This window comes from Phalacrocorax carbo, chromosome 16, assembly GCF_963921805.1.
Source record: "Phalacrocorax carbo chromosome 16, bPhaCar2.1, whole genome shotgun sequence".
NCBI classification, from domain to species: domain Eukaryota; kingdom Metazoa; phylum Chordata; class Aves; order Suliformes; family Phalacrocoracidae; genus Phalacrocorax; species Phalacrocorax carbo.
This window is the reverse complement of record NC_087528.1, coordinates 733,297-745,993: the sequence shown is the minus strand read 5'-3', so window position 1 is coordinate 745,993 and position 12,697 is coordinate 733,297. Positions and strand designations below refer to the sequence as shown.

General features: G+C 54.4%; 1 protein-coding gene across 1 annotated transcript in view; it reads left to right on the top strand.

Annotated features, from left to right (window-relative positions):
• Window positions 1–12,697, top strand: part of MGAT5B (alpha-1,6-mannosylglycoprotein 6-beta-N-acetylglucosaminyltransferase B) — a 72,593-nt gene that overhangs the window by 40,669 nt on the left and 19,227 nt on the right. The window contains exons 7-8 of the mRNA XM_064466902.1: window positions 300–464; window positions 1,077–1,246. Coding sequence (XP_064322972.1) covers window positions 300–464; window positions 1,077–1,246 — 335 coding nt within the window. The remainder of the gene's footprint in view (window positions 1–299; window positions 465–1,076; window positions 1,247–12,697) is intronic.

The window sequence follows — 12,697 nt, the reverse complement described above, 5'->3', positions numbered from 1 at the left end:
ACTCTCCCAGCCTGGCCTCGTAGGAGAGGTGTTCGATCCCTCGGAGCATTTCTGTGGCCTTCTCTGGACCCGCTCCGGGAGGTCCATGCCTTTCCTGTGCTGAGAAACCTGGGATGTCAGGGGATGCTCTGGGTGCAGCGGGGCCCCTGGGATTTGGTGCATACATGGAGGAGCTCCGCTCTCAGGTCTGGTGGCACCAGGGGAAGCTGTCCCTCCAGGAAGGACCCACGGCACCTCCGCCAGCCCCCGTGGCGGCTGCTTTCCCTACGCTCAAAACGCAGAGCGTGCTCCTTTCCTAGGCAGCTTTCCAGAGCGACCTGGCTCACCTGCTGGAGCTGATCGGCACGGGCAAGGAGTCCCTCAGCTTCATGAAGAAGAGGATCCGGCACCTGGCCCAGCAGTGGCTGCGGGCGGCTCGGCGCCTCAAGCAGAAGCTGAAGGGCCAGCAAAGGGACCAGAAATACGTATGAGCAAATTGCATGGGGTGGATGGAAAAGCTGAGCCCTTGGGGACGTGGGCAGCGGACGCGAGCGGGCTGGGAGGAAGGTTCATTTATGGAAGCACGTGGGTGTGCAGGGTTGGGTCCGTGGGTGCGACTCTGCGTTCAGGCCATCGCAGGACTGGCGTTGCTGAACGGTGGGGTGAATTTCAGACCTGGTGGGTGGGAGATGATGTTCAGCCAGCAGACTGCTGTCGGCTGTGGGCAGGGAGGTTGGCACATCTCCTCTGCAGAGGAGCCGAGGTTGCCGGCCCTCCCGGTCGTGTTTTTGTGGTGCCCTGCCCCTCGGTCCCTGCGTGCTGGGAGATCTGGCTCCGCTCTGCGGGACGGATGTGATGTACATCAGGAACACGGGCCTGGTCCCAAGAGCACCAGTTGATGGGAGCTGGTAGTCTCTGACTATTGGGTCTTTGCTAATTGGACATAGATCACTTGTCTTTACAGCCGAATGATTTCCCTGAGTAATTACAGCCTGCCAAAGGAGCTGGAGGGACTCAGGGACTGCAAGTAATTTTGGGCTGGAGAACTCAACTTGTCCCTTTCCCCCCAGCACTGAGCCCTCTCCTTGTCTCTCCAGATCTTGATCCATATCGGCTTCCTGACGGAGGAGTCGGGGGATGTTTTCAGTCCGCGGGTGCTGAAGGGGGGCCCGCTGGGTGAGATGGTGCAGTGGGCTGACATCCTGGCTGCCCTCTTCCTCCTGGGACACAGCCTGAGGGTCACAGTCTCCCTGAAGGAGCTGCAGAGGTGGGTGCTGTGGGTGCGCGGTCCCCCGCCCCGAGAGAGTCTGCCCCGCGTGTGTGTGGGTGGCATCAAGGTTTGCATGAAAGCATGAGGTCTGCAAAGGCTCAGGGGTGGCTTTTCCTCTCCTGCATCTCAGGGAGTGCTGGTGCTGTGCTGTGCAAGTGTTGGGTGGGTGCAGACCACCAGCGTCATGGCTGGGATCGATCCCATCCCTTCTGCATCCCAGGAAAGTGAGGAGGACTGGTGCAAACTCAAGCTTTGCAGCAGGGCTTTGCATGGGGCTGATGTGAAGATGTCTGGGGCAGGGCTCTGCCCTGTGGTCCCGGCGCTGGATCTGAGCAGCATTAATCCCTTGCTCTCAGCACGCAGCATCACCCTTGTCCCCTGATGCCTGCCTAGGGCAGGGTATGGGAAGGGCTCCCTTCTACCCCCCCCATTCCCCAGGGATGCTCTCAGTGGGGCTGGTGGCCGTGTGACTGCAGGATGCAGGTGTCCTGCAGGTCGCTGGCTCTCCCCACCGTGCACGGCTGTGCTCAACCCCAGTGGCTTCGCCGGCGTTGTTTGAGCAGTGACTGTGCTCCCTTCCTTCCTTCCTTCCCTCCCTCCCTTCCTGCTCTGTCTCGAGGCAGGCAGCTGGGGCGGCTGCCAAAAATAACCTGCATCCCTTGCAGGGGGGGTGGCAGCTGCCGAGGAGTCCCTCCTCAGGAGGTGCTGGTGGTGGCTTCGAGACCTGCGGGGGGAATTTGCTGCTGCTGGGGCACTTCCCACAGAGGGATGGGCGTCTTCTGCCATGGGGTATGGGGCGACGCCGGGTGAGAGTGTGCAGCTATGCCACCCTACAAGTGTCTCTAGACAGCACCCTGTCCCCAAGAGGGACCAATATTAGATGGAAAAAGTAAGAGGGAGAAGATAACCATGTGCCGCGTTCCACTCTGCTGATGCAGTTCTGTTATTACCAGGCTGACGCTGCTGCCTCCTGTAACCTCGCAAGGTTTCCTCGCCTCCTGTGAGACATTTCGCGTTGAGGGCAAGTGCCAGGGAAAATGTAAATTAGGAAGGATTATAAATTGAGAAAAGCCTGAAGCTGCCTTGGGGACTGGGCAGGTTTTCGGCGATGCTAAATCAGCATCGGCCACATAATGAGCCATGCTGAAATGGGAGTGAAAAAACCCAATGATCTGGGGGGGGGGGGAATATCAAAAAAACAAACAAAACGCCCAAAACCCCAACACAATAAAAAAACCCGCAACCTAGCCCCTGCGGCATTCAGAATTAATGAACAGAATTAGCTCCCGACTAATTAACTTAAAAAAATAATCCTGGTCCTAATGCAAAAGGCAGCAGCTTCTCAGAGAGGCAGGCGTGCATCTCTGCGCGGCGTGCTGAGCTAAACTGACGTGCTAAATAATAGCCGGGTACGCAAGGATGAAAGAAGTTAATGGCTGGGAGGGTTGTGCTGTTGTTGTGTGGTTCTTGTTTGTGTTTTTTAATGAAGAGCCTCACGGTGGTCGTTTAATGAGAAGGAGCTGGCTGAGTCTTACGGGGGGTTTTGCGGCATCCGTTCTGCTCTGCGAGTGACTCTGGAGAGCTGCGTTGCTGCCGCTGGTGTTTCGTCTTTCTCAGAAGCGCAGGAGCTTCGACACCAGTTGGCAGTGATGAGACCTCCTCTTCTGACGTGGGTTTGGAGGTGTCCCCGGGGATGCCTGGGAACAGCAGCTCCGTCTCTTCCCCTGCGTAGCGAAGGAGCGAGTGAGCCGGGCTGGGGCTGCGCGTGCTGCGCTTCTCTGTCCCAGCAAGAGAAACCATCCCCACCGCCCCGAGCGCGTCTCCTGTGCAGGCTTTGGTGACGTTTGAAATGCTGGACACCTGCGTCGCGGGTCCATCCCCACATGGATGGGGCTGGGGCAAGCGGAGGCAGGACCTGGGGCTGTAGCCGGGTCCCCTCTGTCCCTTTGGAGACTGAGCCCGGTGTTTGCTGGGACCCTCCTGCAGCCCGCCAAGAGATGGGTTAATGCGGGGGTCGGGGGGGGAGCAGAGGTCCCCCCAAGGGGAGGACTGAGAGGTGCCAGCAGTCCTGCTCGGTGCTTGCAGACCTCTCAGCGGCATCCCTGCTATCGGGCTGGTACGGCGTTAGCAGTGGCTCTGAGCGCTGAGGCAAGCCTTTGCCCGACCACGAGTGAGCAGCAGACTTAGCGGAACACGTGTAATTAATCCTGAGTTGTGCTAATAGTTAGTCTTGGGTACTTCATTAAAGCCTGGAGGGGACTTTTCGTGTAGCCACAGCTTTGGGCAGGGGTTGGTGTGGAGGTTGTGCGAGGGGCTGGAGCTGGGCTCTGAGGATGAAGCAAAGCTACACCCGTATCACCGTGGAAGGGTCAGCCCCAGTGATTTCTTATCCCTCCTGCTCCTGTGTAACCTCCTGAAGCAGCAAAGCTTTACTCTGCTCTAGAGTGGAGCTAAATTTGTCCTCTCCCATCCCAGGTGTCTCTTGCTGAGCTTGCAGCAGGGCAGGCACCAGCGTTGGGGTGGGCTTGGGGGTGTTTTGCTCCAGCAACGTGAAATGTTCACTTTCCTTTGGCAGCCCCTGCTCCTTTCGCGGCTCAGAGCTGTAGCTGCTCTCGCCCAGCACGGCCGTCACGGAGCAAAAGCTGGTGCCCATGAATTATTCAGCGTGGAATAACCTCTCTCCTAGTTTGTTTTTTGTCTCTTCAAATTTTGAGCTGATTTTTCTACGCATATTGATCATTGGCAAGGGATCACTGGAAGGTCTGCGTGTGTACACTTCACCGGCAGTTATCTGAGAGCTGTTCATTATTAGCGTCTATATTGATTGCAATGCAGCAGAGCCCGGAGGCGGTGGTCAGGATTGGGTCTGAAATGCTGGGGATCAGGCAAATGAGGAGGAAAAGTAAGTACCTGGTCCAAAAAGCTGGTGATGAAGTGCTGGGCGTGAAAACAGGTCGGGAGTGTGACCGTGTTGTGGTGGGAACCTCCATGGCGGGGGCTCCAGCGGGGAGAGCAGCAGATGCCAAGTGAATAGCAGGGGTGTTTAACAGTTCTTTCTCCAGTTTGGGGGACCAGCGTTAATCTGGAGTGAAGCCAAGGAGCTCTGGGGATCTGCAGGCTTGGCTAGACACTGCCCAAATGCCCCTGTGAAGTCTGAGATGAGTACTGCTGAGCTCAGCCCTGGTTTTCCAGGGCTAGCTTAGCTACCTTATCTTTTGCCCACTGTGGACCTTAAAGACCTGTGAATTCTGCCGCTGTGTCCTACCAGAGGCTAATTTTTCTCCTGTAGTCGAACTAAGTGCAGGTGTTTGTCCTTCTCTTGTATTTCCCAGTGAATTTGTGAGCTGCTTCTGATGTGTCTTGACAGGCAAGGGGTGAAACACGGGATTATCGGGGGCTGGCGCGCAGCATCGCTGGGCACGTGCAGCTCCCTGGGGGGAAGGCAAAGCGCCGAGCTGGAGCAGGGAGTCAGGCGCTGCTTTCCATCAAAGGTTCGTGCTGCTGGCTAGGGGCAGCGGAAGGAGCTGGCAGCATTTTGAGCCCTGCCTTGAAGCAGGGAGGGAGGAAAGATCCCAAATCTGAATGCAAACACTTGATTCTTGTTGAAGACCCCTTGTGCTTTCTTGGTATCCAAAACGTGCTTTCAGGAACGTGAGAATCAAGGCCAGTGTGCGCGTGTTGCATGGTAGGTGAGGAGTGGGAAGTGCCTGAAAGACCTGAGATGGGTTGTTAATGAGGCAGCTTAGAAGTAGATGTTGGAAAATGACAAGCGTTGGAGCGATGGCTGCGCCGGTGCAAAAGCCACAGTAAGCTGAGCCTCCTTCCCCCCCAGGGGCAGGCGGGGAGGGATGCGCTCCGCCCGTGCCCCCAGGAGAACGGGTGCAACGGGCGCTGCGGGGACCTCCAGGTCCTACCCCCATCCTTAGGTCATGGGAAGGGTCGTGTCGGCATCTCCAGCCGCGTTTGCGGGGCTGAGGGAGAGGCCGGGGGAAACGGGGGCGCGGGCTGTGAGCTGCCGCAGCGGCAGGGACTACTGATCTCGGCCACGCAGAAGGGTGCTTTTTGCAATGGCCCCCTTGGAATTAAGTGCTCATAAGGCAGGACAGAAAGTCGAAGAAAACAGGATTTGATGCCTCATGGGGTCAGGGCATGACAAAGTGTTCTTGGAGCTTAATTGCTGCACTGTCAAGTTCTGGACTCATAATACCAGCCCTGGCAAGGCACTTAATTTTCAGCACATGCTCGTATCCCGTGCTGGCAGCCCTTTCCCTGCCGAGTGGTAGCTGCGGCCAGCATGTGTTTTGGGCGAGGAGCCGCTCTCCGTGTGCCGGGGCACCATGGATGGGCTGCGGTGGGGCGGGCACCACGGCGGGGCCGGCGCCGCAGCGGGGCGAGGCTCAGCTCCTGCTGCCGTCGCTCTCCTCTCGTTCCCTGGCACAGACTTAATTATAGCTGCTGTTTTCCTGCGCTTTCCACAGTCACCGAGGGGTATTCAGGCTGCAAAAAGGGCTGTTCAAATGGAAACACGATGTCCAGACGAAGGCATTTCTAATTATTTTCTGGCAGATAGAAGCCATCTTTCTGTCTTGCATCTGTTCACATGAAAATTTGCGTGATGCCCAGGCTCCAGGCTTCACCTCCCCTTGCCAGTTGGCAAATAAGTCCTGACACTGTGCCGGTGAGCCAGGAATTGCTTGTGAAAATAGCCAGAAGGGGCCAGTCGCGTGCGGTGCTGATGGCGCTGCGTGGCGTGGCCGTGGGACTTGGCAGCTCCACGCTGGTCGGGAGGAAAGCTCAGCCGCTCACGCACCATCGGATGTTCCTGTTACTTGAGGCTGAGTGTTTCTGTAAGCTGTAGGGTTACTGCGCTGTTCTTGTTCTGGCCGGGCTTTGGTGTTCGTGCTGGGACATGGTTGCATGCGGGGTGCTGCGGGCTTCAGAAAAGCTGGATGTTTGGTTACAGGTCTGAAGATGATGCCCCCGATTGAGGGTCTGTAGTTTAACTGGGACACGCTTACAGCAGACACATCTTAGGTGACGGGTTAGGCGGGGCTCCGGGACGTTAGTGGGTAGAAATTGGCTTTGCTCTAGTGGTGCCCATGAAGGTTTGGCTAAAACCATCTCTTCACTTTGAAGTGCCGGAGCAGTTGGGACAGCAGGGGCAGCCCAGGTGCCACGAGCATGCGAGTTCTCAGCTGCTGCTGCTCCCCAGAGGGGCCCAACTACTTATTTCCCTTCCCCGGGAAGTTTCTTTATTATTTACTGAATTTCCAGCCTGGGAGAGCTGATTGCTCTGGCACCCTCCTGTGCTTCTCCAGGGTCTGACTCCGCACAGCCAGAAGGGTGGCTCGTGCCGGAGGATGAGGACGGTGGATCCCATCACCTCCCTGGCTCCTCCTCCCCTCTTCAGCTGGGAACAGCTGCTTGCGGAGTTGCAGCCGTGTAGCTCCGCAATTAAAAGCTGGGTACATCGAAATGAGACTGCAAAAGCTGCTCCCTTTAATTACAGCAGCTTCCTGGCGCCTCCGAGGAGGCGGCTTGGAGCTTTGCTGGCAGCGGCCACGTGAGGAGTGGGTATGAGCCACCCTGCCGGGGTGAGGAGCATCCGGGAGGGATTTTTTCCACCCTTCAGGGCTTCATTTTGTAGGAGAGGAAGGTGCATAAATTAGCAGGAATTACTGAGCTGGTAAATTACGCTCTTTCATAAAATGTGTTTATTCTGTAGCCAAATGACAACTCGTTTGCTGGCTTCTTTGCCATTGCAGAACCTCTGCTTTGTCACGTAAAGGTTATCGTAACCTTATTTATCTCTGGGTAATTTATATAGGGTTGATCCTCCCGGCGGGGCCCTGACCCCCTCCAGGCTGGCGAGGCTGGGGAAGATGAAGGTTTCAGCACACCCAGAGATGATCCAACTGGGAGCCCCTGGCTCAAACTCAGCCCCCAGCCCCATGAAACTGACTCCCCGTTTCTGGGGGCATCCACCAGTCCTCACTCCTCGTAGCTTATCTCTGCAGCCTGTTGTGGTTCAGCCCCGGCCAGTAACCCAGCCCCACGCAGCCGCGGGCTCACTCCCCCCGGTGGGACGGGGAGAGACTCGGAAGAGTAAAAGTGAGGAAACTCGTGGGGTGAGATAAAAACAGCTTAACAGGTAAAGCACACGCCGCGCATGGAAGCAAAGCAAACCAAGGCACCCATGCACCCCTTCCCACGGGCAGGCAGGCGTCCAGCCCTCTCCAGGAAAGCAGGGCTCCAGCACGTCTAACGGTGACCTGGGAAGGCAAACGCCATCACCCCGAACGTGCCCCCCTTCCTCCTCCTTCCCCCAGCTTCATACGCTGGGCGTGACCCCGTATGGTCTGGAATGTCCCTTTGGCCAGTTGGGGTCAGCTGTCCTGGCTGTGCCCCCTCCCCTCCCGGCCTCTTGTGCCCCTGGCAGAGCCTGGGGAGCCGAAACAGTCCTTGACTAGTGTAAGCCCTGCTCAGCAACAGCTAAAAGATCTCTGCGTTATCAACACTGTTTTCAGCACAAATCCAAAACACAGCCCCGTATGAGCTACTGTGAAGAAAATTAACTCTGTCCCAGAAAAAAACAGGACACTGTCCAGAAAAAATGCCTTCCTGGGGATCTCCTGGCAGAGGGGGTCTCCTGGCAGAGCCCTACCTGGACCCACTGGAGCTGCTGCTGCTCAGCTGAACAGCAAAAACCTGGTGTTTGCATTATATTCCCAGAAGACAGATAAGGTTTCCAGCAAGTGCTACATCCTGCCATGAGGGGAAAGCAGGGTTTTCTTGAACCTCAGAAATAAACTGATTGCTGAACCTCACCCCCTGATGGGTAGGGCTATGTCACACAGGATCTATGATGGGCCAGAGGAACAGTCCAGATGCACGTTGGAAAAGTAAAACCATTGCAGGTGGCTTAAAAAATCATGCTGTAATTGCTTGTAAAACCTTCTTTTGAGGTCATTGTTTCCCTTCTCTGCTCTGGGAGCAGAGGCAGGCACTGGGGTATTCATCTTATGGGCTTCTTTGATTTTCTCTTTAAATTGCTCGTGATGGGCTTGTCACAGACACCAAGGAGCAGCTCGAGCTCTGCTCTGGTACCTTGCATCCCCCGGATAATGGCCCCGTGCTTGCTGGGCTCTCGAGGACGGGGAGAAGCTGAGGGAACAGAAAGGGCAGAAGCCCTCCCCCAATTCCCCTGCTGCAGTCTGCCTTACTGATGACAGCAGATGCGGGCAGAGAAGATGCAATTAAATATAATATAGGACATTGGCCTAGCCTGCCAGCAGATGCCCACGAGATCCATTTAGTGCTGGACTTTTCAGCCCCAGGAGTGATAACGTGGAAGGAAACGATGGGTTAATTTGAAAATAGGTCAATGGGATGTAAAGATAACCCCTCAGTCATCTGATTTCAGAGAGCCAGCACCGTGCTCGGGAGGGGAATGCGTCCCCTGGTTGATTAAAGTACCTATAAGGGGAAAATAGGAGGACGAGAAGCTGCTGTAGATTTATTCTGGAGTAGGCACAGCTGTGGAGGCAGCTGGCGGAGAGGCGAGCGAGGCGCCTGCATCCGCTTGGATTGAAGCCGCTTCGGCTGCTCGCTCCCAAAGAGGAGTCAGGGCTGAGCCGGGCGATGCGCTAATCCTGGATGTTGGGGCGGGAAAGCCACTGGTCACCTGCCGGGGCTCTGGGGCTGCTGCCCTGGGAGGAGAGGTTTCTCCAGGAGCAGGGATCAAGCAGCTTTCAAAAACAAATCTCTCGGCTACACTGGCTGAGAAGGTGGCATTTGCGCTCATTAATTTTATTTGCATAATTTCAAGCGCCATTAATAGTACATGGCATGAGGAAAAATCAGGGAAATTTCACTCCAACCATGAGTGAAATTGGGTTTAGTAGAAAATTAGTTGACTTAACTGGCAAATGATGAAAGCTTAAATAAAGAATGTTTAAATAAGGAGGAATGAAAAAAAAAAAAATCCCCGCCAGCTCGGAGATGCAGCCTGGATTTGCATGATTGCTGGTTATAAAGTGTTTAGGAAGGCTAAGGGGCGCAAATGAGAGAGGTGGTCTGCTTCAAAGACACCAGACCTGCCTTTAGATCTATTCCTGCCTCATGGCCTTGGTCCTGGGAGTAAAATGGACGTGGCAAGTCCCAAATGCCCAGAGAGGGGACGTGTGGCAGATCGTGGTGACGAGGGGGAGCCGGGGGAGCCAGACCCGCTCTACCTAACCAGTAGAAAGTTTCTTGAAGGCTTCAATATGCAATCGCTAATTGCTGTGTCCCGCAGCCCCTCGTCAAGCTTGGTTAGGGGTTTTTGCAATTACAGATGATTTTGTAGGCATCGCACAAGCCGCTGGGTTACCAGTGAGAGGATGGGTACGCTGGAAGAGAAGCGTTATGATTTGAGGGATTTTTAGTTAAATACAAGGTTTATGGATCAGCTTTAGTCAAAATTCAGGGGTGGATTGAGGAGCCCTCGGAGAGGTTGCCTGGCGTGGGGGGGTCAGCAGAGGTGTGCTCATCCTGCAGCAGCAAAGTGATCGTAGCTGTTGAATACACGTTCCTGATGACTGAGGAAAAAGCATTGCATGTACTAGTAAATGTGGTTTTTAGCACTTCATGTCTATAAAATCCTGGAGGTTTTTACTGGCTTAAAAATTCCCCTTCTGCTTCAGCCTCCCTGGGGAGGGGTGGGTCTCCTTGTTGCCCTATTTATCGTACTGAGGTGGCTGTTGGAGGTGAGAGCCTTTCTATTCCTGCCATCTTCCCAATCAGCCATGTCGTGTAAAATCATGCATAAAAGTGGTAAAACTGCCGGCTGCTTCCCCTGCAGCTGACCCGGCCGGGCTGCCCTGAGCTGGCACTTATATTCTTTGTGACAAGAGCAATGAAGCAGCTGCAAATGCAGCTCTTCATCTTAAATTGAAATTCTGTGGTTTTCCTGGCTTTGGCGAGCCATGTGGTTCCACATTTGCTCGCTCTCTGGAGTCATGGGCATGGTCTGGAATTTGGGATGATCCTTTACGGGTCTGAGGTTGGGATGGGGCTGGAGGCAGGATCTTGGTGCCCATCGCTCAAGGGCTTGCAAGCCATGTCAGAAGAAGGGGGAGGTAGGGCCAGGAGCAGACCAAGAGCCCTGTATTGTAGCTATAACAGCCAGCCAGTTTCACTGGCTACATATGACCCCTTTGATGTTGTTGGTGAAGACTAGTGAGAGATTGAAGAGCAAATACTTGTGGTAACTGTGTAACTTGGCTGCTCCTTGGGTGGGAGAGCCATCAGATTCTCCTGCAAACAGCCATGGGATCGATAGATGAAACGCTGTGCATAGTTGTAGGTCTGGGCAAGGGGCGAGTACGTTATGGAGGTGCTCCTCGGAGGACAGACCCTTGGACTGCAGGTCCATTTGAGGAGTCTCAGGCTCAAAGGGGAAACGCAGAGAAATTAGGAGAACCAGTAAGAGAGGTCATAGAGTGAAGGCTTCAAAGCCTGGGAATTTAAAACTTGTCTGGACCTTTTGTTCCTAAGAAAAGGGAAAATACAGGGCATAGCGTTTCCAAATAGGCGCGAGGAGTAAGTGCAGAGCCCGGAAGAAAACAAAGACAGACTTCTTGGCAGGCAGGAGCTAAGGGTGGGATTTCACACTGTCTGAGCTCAGACTTGCAAAATAAAACACAAATTCCTCAGCCCTGTTAGAAGGACTGAGAACGAAATGGGGTGACGTCGTGATGGGGGTGAGGCAGAGCCATCGCATTTTGTTTTTCCATGAGGATGTTGCTCTTTGGGTGTGGGTGGGGTTATGGGGGTGAGGATGAGGAATTATTGTCTTTAGGAGGACAAAAAAATACAAGAACATTGAAACTGAGAGGTGGATCATTTGTACTTCTGAGCAAATTGGCACTCAGAAATCACAAGTACATGTAACAGGGATTTTTGAGAAACCTGCTGAAGCTGGAAGGTGTCAACAGTTTTTTTCCTGAGAAGGGGGAAGCGTGGTCCAGACAAGCAGATGGGCTGTCAGGCTGACATCAGTGGTACACTTAGCGGAACAGCTTTGGAGGGAGGGATTCATCAGTTCACAGAGGTAGCTGAAAATGGAAGGAGACATGCTGCAGGTTTACCAGCCTTGTGTCATAGAATCGTGGAATCATAGAATGGTTGGTTTGGAAGGGACCTTAAAAATCATCTAGTTCCAATTCCCCTGCCATGGGCAGGGAGACCTTGCACTAGACCAGGTTGCTCAAAGCTCCATCCAACCTGGCCTTGAACAATTCCAGGGATGGGGCATCCACTTCTCTGATTCAGTGCTTCACAAAGCTCATAGTGAATAGTTTCTTCCTTATATCTAGTCTAAATCTGCCCCCTTTCAGTTCAAAGCCATCACCCCTTGTCCTATCACTCCATGCCCTTGTGAAGAGTCTCTCTCCAGCTTTCTTGTAGGCCCCTTCAGGTCCTGGAAGGCCGCAATAAGGTCTCCCCACAGCCTTCTCTTCTCCAGGCTGAACAACCCCAGCTCTCTCAGCCTGGCCTCACAGGAGAGGGGCTCCAGCCCTCGGATCATCTTGGTGGCCCTCCCTTGACCTGCAGGTCACGCTTCTTTTGATGCAGCCCAGGACACGGTTGGCTTTCTGGGCTGCAAGGACATATTGCCAGGTCGTGTTGAGCTTCTCATCAACCAACACCCCCAAGTCCTTCTCCTCAGGGCTGCTCTCCATCCATTCTCTGCCCAGCCTGTATTTGTGCTTGGGATTACTCTGACCCACGTGTAGGACCTTGCACTTGGCCTTGTTGAACTTGATGAGGTTTGCATGGGCCCACCTCTCAAGCCTGTCAAGGTCCCTCTGGATGGCATCCCCTCCTCCAGCGTGTCGACTGTACCACGCAGCTTGGTGTTGTCAGCAAACCTGCTGAGGAGGCACTCAATCCCACTGTCCCTGTTGCCGACAAAGGTGTCAAACAGCGCCAGTCCCAATGGTTCCCTGAGGAACGCCACGCGTCACTGGTCTCTACTTGGACATCGAGCCATTGACCGCAACTCTTTGAGTGCGACCATCCAGCCAATTCCTTATCTACTGAATGCTCCATCTGTCAAATCCACGTCTCTCCAATTTAAAGACAAGGATGTCATGTGGGACACTGTCAGATGCTTTGCACAAGTCCAGGAAGGTGATGTCAGTTGCTCTTTCATTATCCATTAGCACTGTAACCCCATCCTAGAGGGCCGCCAGATTTGTCAGGTGAAGCCATGTTGGCTGGCACCAATCACCTCCTTATTTTCCATGTGCCTTAGCATAGTTTCCAGGAGGACCTGCACCATGATCTTGCCAGGCACAGCGGTGAGGCTGACTGGCCTGTGGTTCCCTGGGTCTTCCTTTTTTCCCTTTTTAAAAATGGGGGTTATGATTCCCCTTTTCCAGTCAGTGGGAATGTCGCCAGTGC